Source organism: Impatiens glandulifera, chromosome 3 (genome assembly GCF_907164915.1).
Source record: "Impatiens glandulifera chromosome 3, dImpGla2.1, whole genome shotgun sequence".
In the NCBI taxonomy this organism is placed as follows: Eukaryota; Viridiplantae; Streptophyta; class Magnoliopsida; order Ericales; family Balsaminaceae; genus Impatiens; species Impatiens glandulifera.
The window spans coordinates 3,518,961-3,536,111 of NC_061864.1; the positions used below are offsets into that span (position 1 = coordinate 3,518,961).

At 23.6% G+C, this 17,151-nt stretch overlaps 1 protein-coding gene across 1 annotated transcript; it reads right to left on the bottom strand.

Moving 5' to 3' along the window:
• Positions 1 to 5,237: 5,237 nt before the first annotated feature.
• LOC124931564 (calcium uniporter protein 4, mitochondrial) lies at positions 5,238 to 6,373 on the bottom strand. Its single transcript, XM_047472057.1, has one exon. The coding sequence runs from the start codon at positions 6,334 to 6,336 to the stop codon at positions 5,338 to 5,340; it is 999 nt and encodes a 332-aa protein (XP_047328013.1). The 5' UTR covers positions 6,337 to 6,373; the 3' UTR covers positions 5,238 to 5,337.
• Positions 6,374 to 17,151: the final 10,778 nt, after the last annotated feature.

Genomic DNA, 17,151 nt, shown 5'->3' on the forward strand with positions numbered 1-17,151 from the left:
TTGATCCCGATCCCACCGAGCCTGAAACCGAGGCCCTTTTCTCACTAATTAAGTTCGAAAAGCCCGACGTCGACGTGGATAATAGCGAAAGCAAAAACATCTCAAAAACCATGAGCTCCGAAACCAAAGATAGCCGCAACGTTGTTAAAGAAACCACTTTAAGGGAAACAACTCATACGCTCAACTCCAAACTCAAGCCCAAAAGAAAAAAGTGACAAGAAAAGTTAGCGAAGACGAAGAAGCCGTAACTCTATCCGAAAATATATCACAAAAAGACATAAGGGTGACAAAAAAGAAGGAAAGAAATAACAAGGGCAAAAAAAGAGAGACGAGTCCGAGGAAATCAACCACTATCGTCTTGTTTTAGTTGATTGATGATTAGTTTAATTCTTTATTCACTTTTGTACTATGATTTAATGTTCGTGTGCGTTTCTTAGGCCAACTGTGGATTTGTGGATTTCTTATGGTCATCGTATATTGACTTTGAACAAACTGTTGTAAACTCAATTTCAGCTCTTGTACTCCTTTTACCCTTTTGGGGTCTTTTTAATTAATGGTGTAAGCCATTTAAAAAAAAAAACTTAGGATATTTAATCTCTTGAGATTCAATCTTGTCCTTCTATATTATACTTCAAACTAATTCATATTCCAAGAAAATGTTAAATGTATTTTAATTTCTCTTGTATTATTGTTTAAAAAGTAAGATTTATTGAACCTTTTATTTTTGAAGGATAAGAGAGTATTATTATACAAGTAGAGTCCTGACCTAAATATTCTAGTTAAATATATGATGCATAATGGAGGCCAAACAACGCACTACTCTAAATGCATCATATATAGATTATTTAAGGAAAGTCTTTAGATAGACCTTAGCAATTATTTGTGTATGGGTCAGGTTACATTATTATTAATTAATTAAACTGCCCGATTTATATATAATTGATGGAAATTAGGGACGAAGGAGACTAATCCACTAGCTATGTTTGTCTAGCTTTTGACTCAATTATTTACTTTTAATACTATATATATATGCTTAAAAGCTTAAACATATAATAATTAAATCTTGGATGATATAATTATAAATATTGATAATTGATTCATCATTTAGAAGCTGCCTGCTCTTACACATTCTTCTATTTTATTTTTTAATTTTTTATTATTTATATATTAATTTTTTGGTAAAATATCTAATTGCTTATACATTTAATTAAAAGGTTAATTTAATGTGTTCTTCACATAATTTAGCAATACCTATAATATATTTTTTTTTTAAACTGTGATTTCTATTTATATATATGGTGTTCTTATTCTTATGATATATATATAGTACATGGTTTAGAATTATAAGTGGATATCATGAATATTACCAATATGATGATGATAAACTAATTAATTAATTAATTAATTAAAGAAATTGAAAAGGAATATATACATAATACATTGGTATATATAGGTGACGAGAAACAAAAGAAAAATATGGGGGGTAAGGGTGGGTGACCGGTTAGGTCATGTAATAATATTATTGTAATTGAAACTTTACTCTTTCCTTTGCATGCAATTATCTAACCAAATTCTAACTGCATCACCTACAAGTTGTTGGCAGATTATTTATTTATTTAATTATTTGTTATTATTGTTGCAGGAAAGGAATATGTGTCTATCAAAAAGGGATACATCCCCAATGAAGAAATTAGTTATTATCTTTGAGGATGATGTTCCATGCACTAAATCAACTTTATATTATTTATGATGCAAAAAAATATATTTAGTTGGGTAAAAATGTACTTAATTTCACTGTCAAATCCATTTGAGATACTTTTCTTTCTCTTTCTTTTTTTGCGATAAATTTATCATAAATCTAACTACGTATGCCCTTTCTGTTATTGCTGTTGAATTAAATCGAGTCTGTGACATTTTGATCTCTTAAACTGACTTTTACCACTAAGTTAACTTGGTGTGACAATAGATTGGTGGGATAATAGATGAATAATTATAATATTTTTAAATTTCTTAATTTGGTAAAAAATGTGAATGGTTGATCATCTTTTGTAGGATAAGGAAGGAAAGTGGATCCTTTTAACTTATCAATAATATGTTTACAACAAGTAAAGCAAGAAAGATTATGACAATAATATCATAAAATGATTAACTAATTATTATTTTTCTTTCAATAATTAAGCTAAATGTTTGAGATTTGGTTATTGGTATGCTAAAGAGGCCCACAACTGTCATCAACACCAAAACCCAAATTGAAGAAACATGTTGAGAAGCTCAAAATAGTTTGACTACAATAATGCTATGAATAAAAATCTCAATTTTTTTGATAAAAACTTTGTGGAAAGCTTGTGAAGAAAAGAATAATTAACCCAAAAAAAAACAATACAGAAATTCTAAGGTTGAACAATTGAAGAGCTAGATAATAAGAGCACCAGACAAACAAAAGTGACAGCAAAAAAAATATTAAAACCACATATAGATGTCAATAAAAATCCCATCTGGACGAAAAAAAATAAAAATTATATCATGGTTAATATCTTCAATAACAATGGAAAGATTAAAATCAAAATATTTTTCTTTACAGTTCACAATTTTCATCTTATATATAAAACATAATGTGACATTCAAAACGTATGAAAAAGTCGTAAAATTTAATTTGTTCATTGACTTCCCAGCATAAGTATCTTAATAATATTCATTAAGATGGTTCAAATATAAAAAAAAAATATCTAATAAAGCAAAGACGTCGAATTTGATTTTTACAAATTAAAAAAAAAAATAACCTATTAATTTTTAATATAAAACCTTTTAAAAATATTTAAAAAATAAATAGAAGATGAGCGTTTGTTATTATAGATTACATAAATAATGATGACGTAGGAAGGCTGGGCTCATTTTTTTGTTCACGAGGCCCAACACAAATATATTACTTATAAAACAGCCCAACACAAATTTAATATAAATTAGTGTTAGTATCTTTAGTATTTCCAACAAAACATAAATAGATAAATAAGTTTAGTATCTAACTTTATTTTTATTGTAAATTTCCCATTTTTTATTAAGTTTGATATTTTCATCATAGTTTATAATTTATTATTTTTCTGGAAATTTGTGTCGGATTTATTTATTAAAATTATTAAATACTATACTAGGAAGTCAACGAACAAACTAAATGAAAGCTACAATAACCCAAAGATTCAGGGACAACCTAAACTAATAATAGAAGTAGAAGAGGTATAAAAAACACAATCCTCATCTAATACAAATTATCAAACATCATACACAATATGTGAAAAAACAACATCAAAACTATAAATAGATCATTAGTTTGATAAAAAATAAAATTCCCCCAAAAAAACTCAAATTAATAATCTAACTCACTCAATGTTTCTATGTATCTACCTCAAATTCCAACTATATTAATTCAACTTGAACAAAAAAATAAAAATACTTTTGATTTAATGGAAAATCGATATATTATATGATTTATTTAAATAAATTAATCAGTTTAATTCTCACTAATTTTTTTTAAATGGTCTAAACATTAATTACTACATTCTACCACTAAACAGAGTCTACTAAAATTTATTAATTAAAGTTAAATTTATGATTTACAAATAAAATTTTCGAATATATGATCTTTTCATCTTTGTTTCATAGAAAATTTGTTTGAAATTGTTATTAAACTTAATATTTTTATTAATAGAAAATTTGAGTAAAATCATTTTAAAAATATTGAATAGAAGTTTTTGAATGTATAGAAAAATTATGAAACTGATAAAATATGATACCTCCAAATCTGTTCCGATAGAAAGTATAATAACGTTATTATCCCTATTCCTCCCATTCTTCGAGTCAAACAGTTATTATTTTGTTTGTAAGTGGATTTATTTAAAAAAAAAACACTATTCTCCAAGTGAGATGTCGTTCCCCATTACTAGGGTAAGTAACACGGCTATATCTCTAGTTTCCAGACAAATCTTATGTGTCATTATTCATTAAGGGCACGCATAATCGGTTTTGGTGCCTTTTTCTTCTCCATTGGAACAACAAATCAGAACGCAATTTGCGTTTTGATTATTCCCTTTCCTCAAGTCTATACACACCATTTTGGCTATTTTCTTAAAATGGCCCTTGAACTATTCAACTTTTTTTTTAATTATAACATAAAAAGTTGTAATATTTTGTAGATGTATAATAATTATATACTTAAAATTTTATTTAATTTTTATAATTTATTTTATATTTTTATATTATATTTTATAAATTATAAATTTATAATTTTAAAGTTTATTATTTTGTTGTTTATGATTTATTGATATATATTTAATTTTATTTTAATATTATTAAATAAATGAAAAAAATTGAGGTTAAATATGTAAAGTTGATAATTATATAGATAATATTAATAAAGTTAAAAAATTTAGGTAAGAAAAGAGTATTTTAAGAATATCTTCCTGAGTTTGGAAATAAATTTTTAAGTTATCAGTTTGAAAATAAGTTTGTGAGTTGGAGATGTTCTAATACCCAACATTGAAAAGTAACTTTAAATCAGACAACAATTCATATTGCCAATTAAAAAATACTAGACAGTGACTTCTAATAAAACGAGATAAAATTGATTAAGATCTCAATGTAACTCAATTAACAACAGTCTTACAGGTGTTCGGTTTGATTGATCACTAAAGTTTCTCCAATTAAAGATAATTAGGTGGTGGCCTCAAAGTTTATTTTAAAATCTAATCAGACTAAGATTAATGAAATAACTTATATAGTAACTATGGGCTATCCAAATAATGGAGAGAAAAATTTGCCAATACTAAGGATCATGATTCGATCGGTTTTGAGAATAGTGATTCAATACAAATTTAAATTTTCAATGCAAATTTAGATTTGGTGACTCCTAATGTGGTAAATAATTTTATTTTTAAATTGTAATAATATAAAATAAAAAATAAAAAGACAAAATATATATATATATATATATATTGTATAATATATATTTAATATAAAAGAAAAAAAAAATAGGAAGAAAATATAATTAATAATATTATTATATATCCAAAATTTGGGCCTAGAAAAGTGTGAGCATGTGAAACTGCATAAGTTGCTTGGCTTTGCTAAGAGTCTAGGACTCTGATAGCTTAATACATAAATCTGCCTCTGTTAAAAATCTTATTTACAAAATAAATAAAACATACCATTATGAGTTATGATAGCCAGTAAAAATAAAAGATAACAAAGTTATAGGTTAGGTTCACAGTAAAAAACCCATAAAAGTTTAGAAAAGACATCTATTTCTCATAAATACAAAGAAAGTCTTTTCTTCTTCTTCTTCCCTTATAGAAGAGATCCTCTTTTTCCCCTGCAGTCAATATCGAACGCTTTACAAAGCTCGTTATATCGTTGAATATCGAACTTATGTTTCTCCATTAGCTTCCTCTGTTTCGTCCTGAACCGTCGCTGAAAATATCCTTCGAAACATGGTTCATTATACGTCTTAAGGTAAAACACATAACCCAACAGAAAAGGGAAATATGTCGCAAAGAAACAGATGGGTTCCATCACATCCCAATCCAACTCCCAAAATGTCAGCCTTACGAACGCAGATGTCTGCAGGACAAGAAACGCCAATCCACCATACAGTTCAGCTCTAACCAGCCCCTCCGCTTTCCGATCAATTCCTGCAATCTGATTATCCATCTCTTCCAACTCCTTTCTTCTCGGATCGTTAGGTTTCGCCATCGAATCTGCAATTAACTTCTTCATTGATTTCGCAACCGTTATTACCTGATCTGGACGGAGGAAAACGGCGTCGTCAAGCACTACGACGTTGCCGGATGCATCCAATAGTTTGGCAAACTCAATTCCTTGTTCTCGATTACCACCGCAGAAATTAACACAGAACTCAGTGTACTCGGAATAAGAAATTGAATTCGATGAAATACTTCGAAGTTCAGATCTAAGTTTCTCTAATTTTGACGATCTCAAAATCTTCTTCGTCTGCTCCAGAACCGACATTCCACCGAATGATTCAAGCGGAAGGTTGATCCCCTCCGTTAGGTTAATCGATCGCAAAGCGTGTCTCAGCTTCTCTCCATCTGGAATCGTCAAGAACTCCGGAAGCCTGGCCGCTTGATTAAACCGTCGGATGAAAACGTTACCGTCAGATTTAGAATTCGCCGGAGTCTCTCTGTAAATCCCCTCCTTGTGAGGAATTAGATGCTTCTGGAACGACGACGAAGAAGAAATAGGAAAACTCTCGAGAGTAATCTGATCTTTGAATGGATGACCGCTATAGTTGAATAAACGCTTCGCCAGCGTTCTCCGAATCGCCATTGATGAGCGAAAACAGAGAGCTATCAATGAAGAAGAAGAGAAAGAAGATCTTATTTATTTAGTAGAAGGGAAAACTCCTTTTATAGTGCTAAAAAGCTAGTAATTAAAATACTATTTTATTTTATTTGCATGCATTTTTACAGGACAGTTTTTATATTTATTTTTAATTATTTTATATTTATATTAAAAATATCTAATTAATGTCCACTACTATACTTTTACTTCTCCTCGAAAAACGAAACTGAATTTTTATTTCTTATTCAATATAATAAATCAAATTAACAAATCAGTTAATTTTGAACTAATTTATATATATTTGAGGTAAACCTTCTATACTTAAGTATAAATATATATTATTTCCTTAAATTTAGAATGGAATATTTTCTATTGATTCCATATATTATAATATGACAACTCATTAGAGTTAATTATAAATCTATATTAGGAATATATATTGATATTTTCTACACAAATATTTGGATCTTTTGATGTTTTAGGCAGAAGTGGGTGGTATATTAAGATTTTCATGAGAAGTTGATTTTGAAATTTATTTAGATTTTCTAAATAAAGTTAGAAAGTAAATATATAATTATTTTTGAAAATTATTATTTTAGTATTAATATTATTTAATAAAAGAAAATTAATAAAAAGAATCTTGTAGAGATTCCCCATGCGATACTCTAACTAATTAGTGGAATCCTTCACGGACTGAATTCAAACACACTTTTGTGTAGAAAAGGAATTTATTTGTTTTTGTCCTCATAAATATTACAATCAATTTTAATTCGCATTAATCTTTATAGTAAACATTTATTTGCAAATACATTTTGTTTTTTTATAAAAGAATATTGTAAAAGTGTTTTATTATATATAATTTTAACATATGATGAGATATTTTTTTTAGTTGTTGATTTTAAATGAAATGGATGAAAGGATGGTTTATTTGAAATAATATATATCAAACAAATTATTAATTGATTTTTTTTTTTTTGTTTAAGGTGAAGATTGTGGTATAATTTAATATGTCGTGCAACTCAAATATATATTTTTTATTTTTATTTTTTTTGCAAAATATTGTAGATAAACATAAGCTAACCAATACGATATATGCACTTAAAGATAATTTTGGGTATTAATATGTCATTGTTATAATATTTTAAATTCAAAATAAAAATATAATTATATAATTTTTTAGGATAATTAAAAAAAATATATAAAATATTAAATGTCTCATGTTTAAATTTTACTGAAAATATTATTTTAAGTAAATAAAAAATGATGATTGTAGGATAAGGATCACCTTAATTCTGTACAAGTGTCTCAAAATATAAATAATAAAAAAATATGATCATGCATGGCAGAACAAATGTAATTGTGATCTTATCCAATTTAAATTATTATTTAAATTGAAATTTAATTTCAAACTTTAAATGACTAGTTATTTAATTTGTATTGGAATTTGAACTCTTTCATCTGGAGAAATTTGGTCTCTTATGTTTGGTGTTCCTATATGTACGACAATAATTTTATTATTTTTCTTTTCAGATTTAAGTTATTTTAACTTTTGTATTTTACTTCTAGTTGGCTTGATTTATACTAGTTTAATTTTTTTTTTTAAAAAGGCCAAACGAAGTGTCAATGAAAATTAATCAATTTGTAGTGACAAATAATAATTATTAGCTGCTAAAACTTGCAAAACTCTCCTCAATGTTGCTTCTAGGACATTCTCACTTGACAAATTTTAAATTGGCTTTATTTTTGACAATTCAACACATAAACAAGTAAAATTTTCAATTTGAGCTGTAAACTTCTAACATAATCGAAACTGACTCAATTGAGTATTCTCTTTGCTTTTGCTTTTGAAACGTATTTCTTGGTCAATTTGGGTAATGACAAAGTAGGCCGGAAAATAATATAAATGTAGATGGATTAGGTGATAGTTTACTTTTATTTTTTAAATATATTGTTTCTATTAAATATAAACATAATATAAGGAAATATATATTTTTGATAATCGAATATAAGAAAAGAAGAACATGAAAGGATATGACATTTACTAAGCTACACTATTTTGTACCAAAATACTGTAAAATATTCAAAAAATACTAATGAAATAATAATTATTAAAATCACTTTATTTAAATGAAGAGTCATGACAAAGGATGGTGTTAACCTTTCTTTAAAATAACTCTGGTAACAAAAAAATACAAATTTTTAGATTTTAATTCTTTTTATTTATTTATTAACTTTTAGAATAATCATTTGGTTGACTCAATAGAGGAGTTGTGATAATAGAATAATACTGTAATTCAATTCAACTATAAATTGTTAGTTCATTATTTGAGATTTTATAATTATTAATAAATATGGGTTGAAATAATTGAACAATAAAGTTCAAGATCTAACTTAGTATATGACTATAACTTAGGGATCAACTTTGTATTTTTAGCACAATAAGTTGTTCCGTTAGGCTTTAGCTAAACAAGTTATATGGTGCAAGTGGACTTGTGGGACTCAAAAGTAATTGACCTGTAGAATATTTCCAACTATTATTTTGTATTAATATAGATATTGAACTTAATTATTGTACCAAATGTTGAATTATGTATAAATAATGGATAAAAATAAATATAATATTATATTTTGTTAATATAAGAAGTTAAACATAACCCTAACCATTTAAGACGTTATAAATAAGAATCAAATTTGTCTATTTTAATCTCTTAAAAAATACTTTTTAACGCTCTTAATGAATTTATTATTATTATTATTATTATTATTATATTTTTGAGCGGTAGGAAGTTAGCACGATTTTTACATTATTGTCGTGTCCCAACTATAATTTATAGTGTTATTAATTCATTGTATTTATTATGATGCAAAATATTGAATTATGTATAAGTAATGGATAAAAATAAATATAATATTATATTTATTTTAATATAAGAAGTTAAACATGATCCATAACAATCTAAGACGATTTTGAATAAGAATTAAACTTTGATATTTAATTTTTTTTAAAATACTCTTGACACTCTTAATGAATTTATTATTATATTTTGTGAGTTGTTGAAAGTTAGCACGATTTTTATATAACCGTGTTCTTAATTAAAATTAAAAATAAATATAAGATATTTGATTTGTTAAATAATACTATTTTCAGTTTGCTAATTAGTTTGGTTAAAAGTCAGTTTTGTTTTTAAATGAAAACAAATGAAATATTAATAGGAAATAAAACTAAGAAAGCAAAAATTGTGGTGTAAAAATGACTAAGTGGCCAACAACACCTCATGATCCACACGCAGCTCTTTCTCCAACATAAAATTATTTTAATTTGCTAATGGATTCACATTTGGATCAGACGTCAGTAGTCCTATTCCTTAATAATAATACTCATATCTTTATGCTAATTAGTTGCTACATCACATTGCAATTTCACCTAATTTCTTAATTAGCATATACTCCAATCATATCTAAACTATTTTTTAGGATAATAATGCATCTTATTAAAGAATAATTACAATTTGCAAAAACAAATAATCATTCTTATTTTATTTTATTTTGAATTTTAAAAATATAGCACGACTTATGTCAGATTTACTTAAGTTATCTTAGTGCGTTAGAAATGAATAGTTATTACGTGGGTGATAAATCACATTACCAAAGTATTTCACAAATTATTTACAAAACATATATATAATATTTGTTTGTAAATCGGTTAGTTTGGTATCAGTTTTGGAATCATAAAATAAATAATGTTAGTGATGGATGTGTCAATTAATGAATAATATATTATATTTGCTGGCTCATGACGCATTGTAGCAAATGTCAAACTGGGAATCAATATATAAATATAAATATAAATATAAATATAAATATAAATAAAAATATAAATATAAATATAAATATAAATATAAATATAAATATAAATATAAATATAAATATAAATATAAATATAAATATAAATATAAATATAAATATAAATATAAATATAAATATAAATATAAATATAAATATAAATATAAATATAAATATAAATATAAATATAAATATAAATATAAATATAAATATAAATATAAATATAAATATAAATATAAATATAAATTGATTTTATTATTTTATTATTAATTCCTTAATAAATTAATATCATTCAATTAAGCATCAAAATATTAAAATACCGAATTATAAAAAAGAATTTTTTTTTATATATTAATTTAAAAAGTTTACGTGTCTATTTAGATATAGACTTTTATTTCAATTTAAAATATTTTATGTCATAATCTTTATTTTAATTTAAGGCGTTTTAATTAAGTGAAAATTTAATTATCACTTTAAATATTTTAGAAAAATACTCATACCACTTAAACTATCCTAATAGTTAAAAAAAACTATACATACAAAATTATTTAAAATAACCTAATGATTATCCAACCGAATAAACCCAAATTTGTTTCCTCAACTTGTATAAAGTTGGGTTTGATGTTGCTAGCAATATAAAAAAAGAGGGGAGAAATTAGAAAGCATATAAGGTGGGAAGGCAGAGATTCCTGATAGCCATGAATAAGAAGGGAGGAACATCTGACAAGCCTTTCCATAGAGAATGAGAATGATCCTATGAATTGGGTTAGTTTGATCATTTATATAATTTATTTGTTGCATAAGTTTAATATCACTCAATTTTTTCCGTAACTTACTCGTTATTTTATTTTGTTTTTTAAAATATATATAACTAACATAACACTGTACCATCATGATTTTATTTTCTTTTAAAATGTTTCAAAGTGGAAATCAAAGCTATCATTCTTAGTCATTTAAAATTACTATTTTCAATTAATTTCCTAAAGTTAATTATTAAAGTAAAATAAATGAATAAAAGAGTGGAGAAATGAGATAATTGCCGACCAGTTGAGGAATTAGGATCATCATGCAATACACATGAATTATAATTTATTGGAATAGGAATACGAATATGATGGAGATGGGAGCATAGATGAGAATAATAAAAATAATAAATAAAGAATCCCCAAGCAACTGGGAAGATCTGGAAATGGAATCCCCATATATATGAGCCACCAATTCCAATTGGATTGATTCTCTCTAATGGAATTCATTGTCTGCCTCCATTTTCATACATTCTGGGTCCCCAATGTTATTTCAAATTACGTCTCTTTATAAATAAAAATGAATAACTAGTTTTTACCCCGTGGTATTTGAAGTTTACTTTTCAATTATGTTACAATTGTAAATCCATTAAAATCGTTTCAATCAATAAACATTTACTTACCAAATTGTTATATATATATATGTAATTTTATTTCATGATGATATCAATTAATACAATTTAATTTAAGATAACGATGGAGATTTACAAGTCTAAAATTAACTGTGTACATTATTTTCAATTAAGTCTTTAAATTGAAAATAAATAAAATAATATTATATAAACTATATGTCCATATAAATACATATACTCTGTAGTTGGTTTTGGGTAAAAAAAAAACTAATTTGTTTAAAAATTAATTTTCATTGATATAGATGAATGTTCTGAAATTTTTTATAATTATATATATTAACAAATTTAATAATATTTATTCGTTTAATTCAAAATTCACTTAAATTTTAGTTTAAAAAAAAATAAAATAAAATAAAAATATTTTTTTAATAATTATTTTTTCTTAAGAATCAAAGTTATAAATTATATTAAAGAAGTTAGTATAATATTCGTTTGAATTATAACATTATTAATAAAAATTGAACGAATTCAAAACAATTTATCTCTTAATTTTTTTTTAGTACTTTTATATATAATTTATAAAATGATTTACTGTAGCTCTAAATATTTGATAGACTTTCTTTTAATATTTTTTTTCTTTGATTTCTTCAATTTCATTTCTAGTTATTATAAAATTCAAATGTGTTTTTTTTAATGTAATGAAAAAATTCATATTATTTGAATTTTTGTTATGAGTTTTTAATTTTTACAAATTGTTTATATTATTTGTTAATTAGTTAAAAATAATATAAATCTATTATAAATATTAGAATATTGAATTATTGGTTACTTATTATTAATATATTTATACGCAAAATTATAAATATAAAATAATAATTTCAAATGTAATTGTTAAAATCTTGTACAAAGTATTTGAAATAAGAGAGTAATGGTTATATTGCTAGTGATTAAAAATTTAGTAATTATGATAAATTAATATTTGATTTGTGTGAGAAAAAGTTAAAATTGAATATTTGTAATTTTAAGACAATTCTTTTAAAAGAGAATGTGTTAATATTCTTATTTTATTTAAATGAAATTAGTTGAATAATAATTAATGATCTATTTATGTTTTATTTTAAGATATTGTTTTTAAACCATATTTATAATTTTAATTTTGAGTTAATATTATTTTAATTTTTGTATGGGCTCATTGTACTAAATTAACATCAAATTAATGTTAAAAATGTAATACAATTTATAACTCATTTGTCACATTAAATATTTTAAATTAATGTTAAAAAATTAATATAATAATAAAATAAAATAAACAAAATAAGAACAAGAATTGTTCTTTGAAAAATGATGGCTGACTGTTGACTTTATTTTATTATCTTTCAGAGCTCAGATGGATCCAGCCCAATCCGAATAGCCTTTTTTTTTTTTTTTTTTTTTTTTTTTTTTTTTTTTGTGGAATAAATTGAAGCAATATAAAAGAAGTGACAAGGAATGAAATAACATCGTTGTTCTTCAACATTCCAAACCACACTGTTTCAAGTTTCAACAACAAATGGCTAAAATTAATAAGCCGAAGAAACTGATGAGTTTTCCCTTCGACTCCGAGGGCTATGGTGAGAACTAAAAAGAAGCAACCAACGAAGAAAGTACATTTTGGTATTTTTCTTTATCGAATATGAATGGAGAGTCATTATCTTCCGGACTTATATTTGATCATAGTTCAACTAATTGATATAATACATTGTTTTATTTTGTATGTTTTGATAAAAAAAAAAATCATAAAAATAAAAAAATAAAAATCACTATGTGATTCATAGTTACATCTTACAAGACAGCATATAATTTGACGAATCATCCGAAATTAAAGTCATTACGAGCAAGTCGATCCTAAGGTGAGGCGAGCTAAGCAATCACCGCCTAGCCCCCACCACCATTGGGCCCCTTAAATACTTACATGATTTGAAACAGTAACCACCTTAATAATGCAATGTTAAAATATTTAATTAGTTAAACTAGATTACTTTTAATTAATTTAATTAATACAAAATTATTATATTTTTTTTAATATAACATATAATTCAAATAAAAATAAAAGTAAAAGTAAAAATTCTTTTATAGCATTGCTTCTTAATGTATCATTGTCTTTGGTTTACCACATCTAATCAACAAATTTAAATATAAATTATGACAATGTTGTCATGAATTTACCCTAAAAGAAAATGAAAAATAAATTGAACTAGATTCCTAAAATAATAGAAACACTTGTATCTCTCAAGTCTTTATTGGTTGTTATATAAAAGTATAGAAAGATTTTACTTCTCCCCGTCAGAAGGTTATTATTATTTTTTATTTAACTTCTTAAATATATATATTTTTTAAATATTAATAATTTTCTATTAAAATTAAGATAAATAATCTAATTTAGTTATCATAGTTTTAATTAGGTCTTAGGTTCATACCTTTTGTAGGGGGGAGAACATGGGCCTTTTTCCAATATTAAAAAAGGAAAAGTTCACAAAACACTTGATTTTCTTTAAAGTGAGATATGATTGATTATACAGCACAAAAGACTGCTGTTTTGTTTTACTTCATTATAGAAAGTTTTAAATCATTGAATATTCAAAGAATCCTTTACAGAACATATATTTATTTATAAACACGGTCAAAATCTTGACCTAAAGTAATTAATAATATTATTAATTACATTTAATTGTTTCTCTTTTAAAAAATAAATACATGTTTATTTGTAAGAACCATTTCATTTCATTTCATGTCATGGTCCTTACATGTCATTGTTAATCATAATTTTGTTTTTGAAAACATTATAAAAGGAATTTCACCCCAAAAAATAATAACTAATAAAGCATTAAACAAATAAGTACACACAAAACATTACACAAACTTCACTCGAACAACACTAACAAAGAGAAATTAAAAAATGAATTACTACTAAAAAAATCTATAATACTTTCGGTGAGTGAGAGAAAATAGAATTATAAGATCTGTTCCAAGACAAGAAAATAGTGCCAACAATAGTTAAAAGGTTCTATTTAAATATTTGGAGACATTCTAATTAAATAATATCAATCTCATTTAATTAAAAAACTAAATATATATATATATATTATATATATATATATATATAACAAAACAAAACAAAAGTAAACTTGAAAAAAATCCCAAATAAAATGTAGTCTAAAATAAAATGATATAAAACAATTCCATATATCACAAGTCCCTTCTAGTCACATGTTCAAATTTATCATTGCAAAGGAAAGAGCTTGAAACATCACAATGGTGTTGACCCACATAAATTTCTACAATTTTTGCATTTACCATCCACAACACTTCATTCTTGTTTTGAAAAACATTAATTTCTTACCCAAAAAAACAAAAAATCAGCACAAAATGTTAAAAAAAAATATAGTGAGAAATATGTAACTAAACAATAATACCTACTTTTTAAAATTCATCCATTTTTTTTATTTTTTAAGTAAGACTTGTAGAGAAAAAACTTACAAATATAAATTACCTAGAAAACTAACTAAGAGTACAAGAATGAATCCTAAAAAGGGTGAATCTTTTCATGGTGAATTTTTGTATTCTAAGACATCTTTCTTTTAGAAGGAATGAAAATGTTTAATAAAACAATTAAACCATGAAATTCTCTTATACTAAAATAATGTCAATCAATATACAAAAGGTAAATATCTTTTTATTATTTGTTACTTATTTATAAAAGATCATAACAAATTATTAGCAAATTTATAGTAACAATACCTATAAAATTGCATCAATCCATGACAATCCATATTTATTTATTTTAATTTTGTATATATTTGATATAAAATAGATTAAAAGATTAACTGAAAAGGTGATTAGTGGATTATTTTTTTTTTATATATATAATGTATAGATCATGTTGAAAAAACATATCTAGTTAAATTTCTTTTGTAAAATGATTCCACTTTTTATTTTTTATGTTTTGCCATTTTGAAAATTTATATACCAAAATAGCTTGAAACTTAGGTTCAGTTAAACCATTTTTGCTTTCATTGAATTAATATATTGGAATAATCACAAATGGGTCAGCCCGTATTAGAGGAAGCCCAAACATTGTATTAAATCATAAACTCTTTATCATTTATCATATTTTTTGGTTGAGTATATTACAGACTCACCTTCATCACAACCTAAAGTTGTTTATCATTGAAATTTTCTCAATATTTTAATTAATTACAACTAGCGCAGTTTAATCGGTTTTCAAGTTATGCTTTTTCAGAGTTTATTGCAGGTTGCAACAGTGTTATATATTCTGAATTTTCATAATTTGGTTTCATATTATTCTTCTATGAGTTTTAGATCATAATACTATTAATTAGTTTGTATTTGTGAATTTCTTAGTTATTTTATATTGGTATAGGAAGCTTTTCTCAACTAGTTTACTATTATTTTCCAATAAAACATTACTAATTATGGATTATAAAATTCTCTCATCATATACAAAATTCATAATTCTTGAATGTTTGTCTTCTCAATAATTACCTAACAATTAGAAATCTATTATTCTTAATTTATTCGATTCTATTAAATTAATGGAAAACTGTAATTGATAATAATGAAATGGGTTTTATATTCTGGAATTGTTTTACTTTTTTTATGGCATTCTATGAAATAAGGATTTATGAAAATAGATAGAATTTGTAAAATTCTTGTTATTTAAAATTGTTTTAGTATTTTTTTTGTGATATTTATCTATTAAAAAAAATATTATTCCATTTTTTTATAGACATATATATATAAATATTAGTCATGCATAAGTCTATATATGATTTAAATTTTTTTGTCTGACAAAATAAATAATTCAAGTTTTAATTAGTTTAATTACTAAAATATTTATAATATATCATAGTTTTATATATTTACAAATTTTCAAACACAAATACTTATTTAAAATTTAATATTTTATAAATAGTTTTTACTAAATTTTAAAATTAACTTATAAAAAATAAAATAGTATTATATAAATCATTAGTTTTTTTAAATCAATATTAATTTAAACAAGATATCTTTAAATTTAAAAATATGATTAAAATTAATTATTTATATTAAAATTAAAATTCTTTTACCAATAATAATTTTTTAAACTTATTTTCAATGAAAAAAAAGAAATATATTATCATTCATACCTTTCCAATCTATTACAAAAATTATTATTTTTTTTTTTATAAATTATTAATTTTATGTAATTATATTTTAATTTAATATATATATATATATATATATTTATGATAAATTATATTTAAACTTATATTATAATATTATATCTATTTTAAATATTATTTAAACATATTTTTATTTATTAAATAATGTGTGTTTTAAACAACTAAATATATCATAAATATTTATTTATAAAATAAAAATATATTTAAAATATTTTATTATTTTTGTAAAAAATAAATAATAAAAATAATTTAATTTTTATAAAAAAAATTAGATAATATTATTAATTTATTTTATATTTTTTTTATATAATATATAATCTCAGTATTTTTATAAATTATATATTTTTAAAATAAATAAAT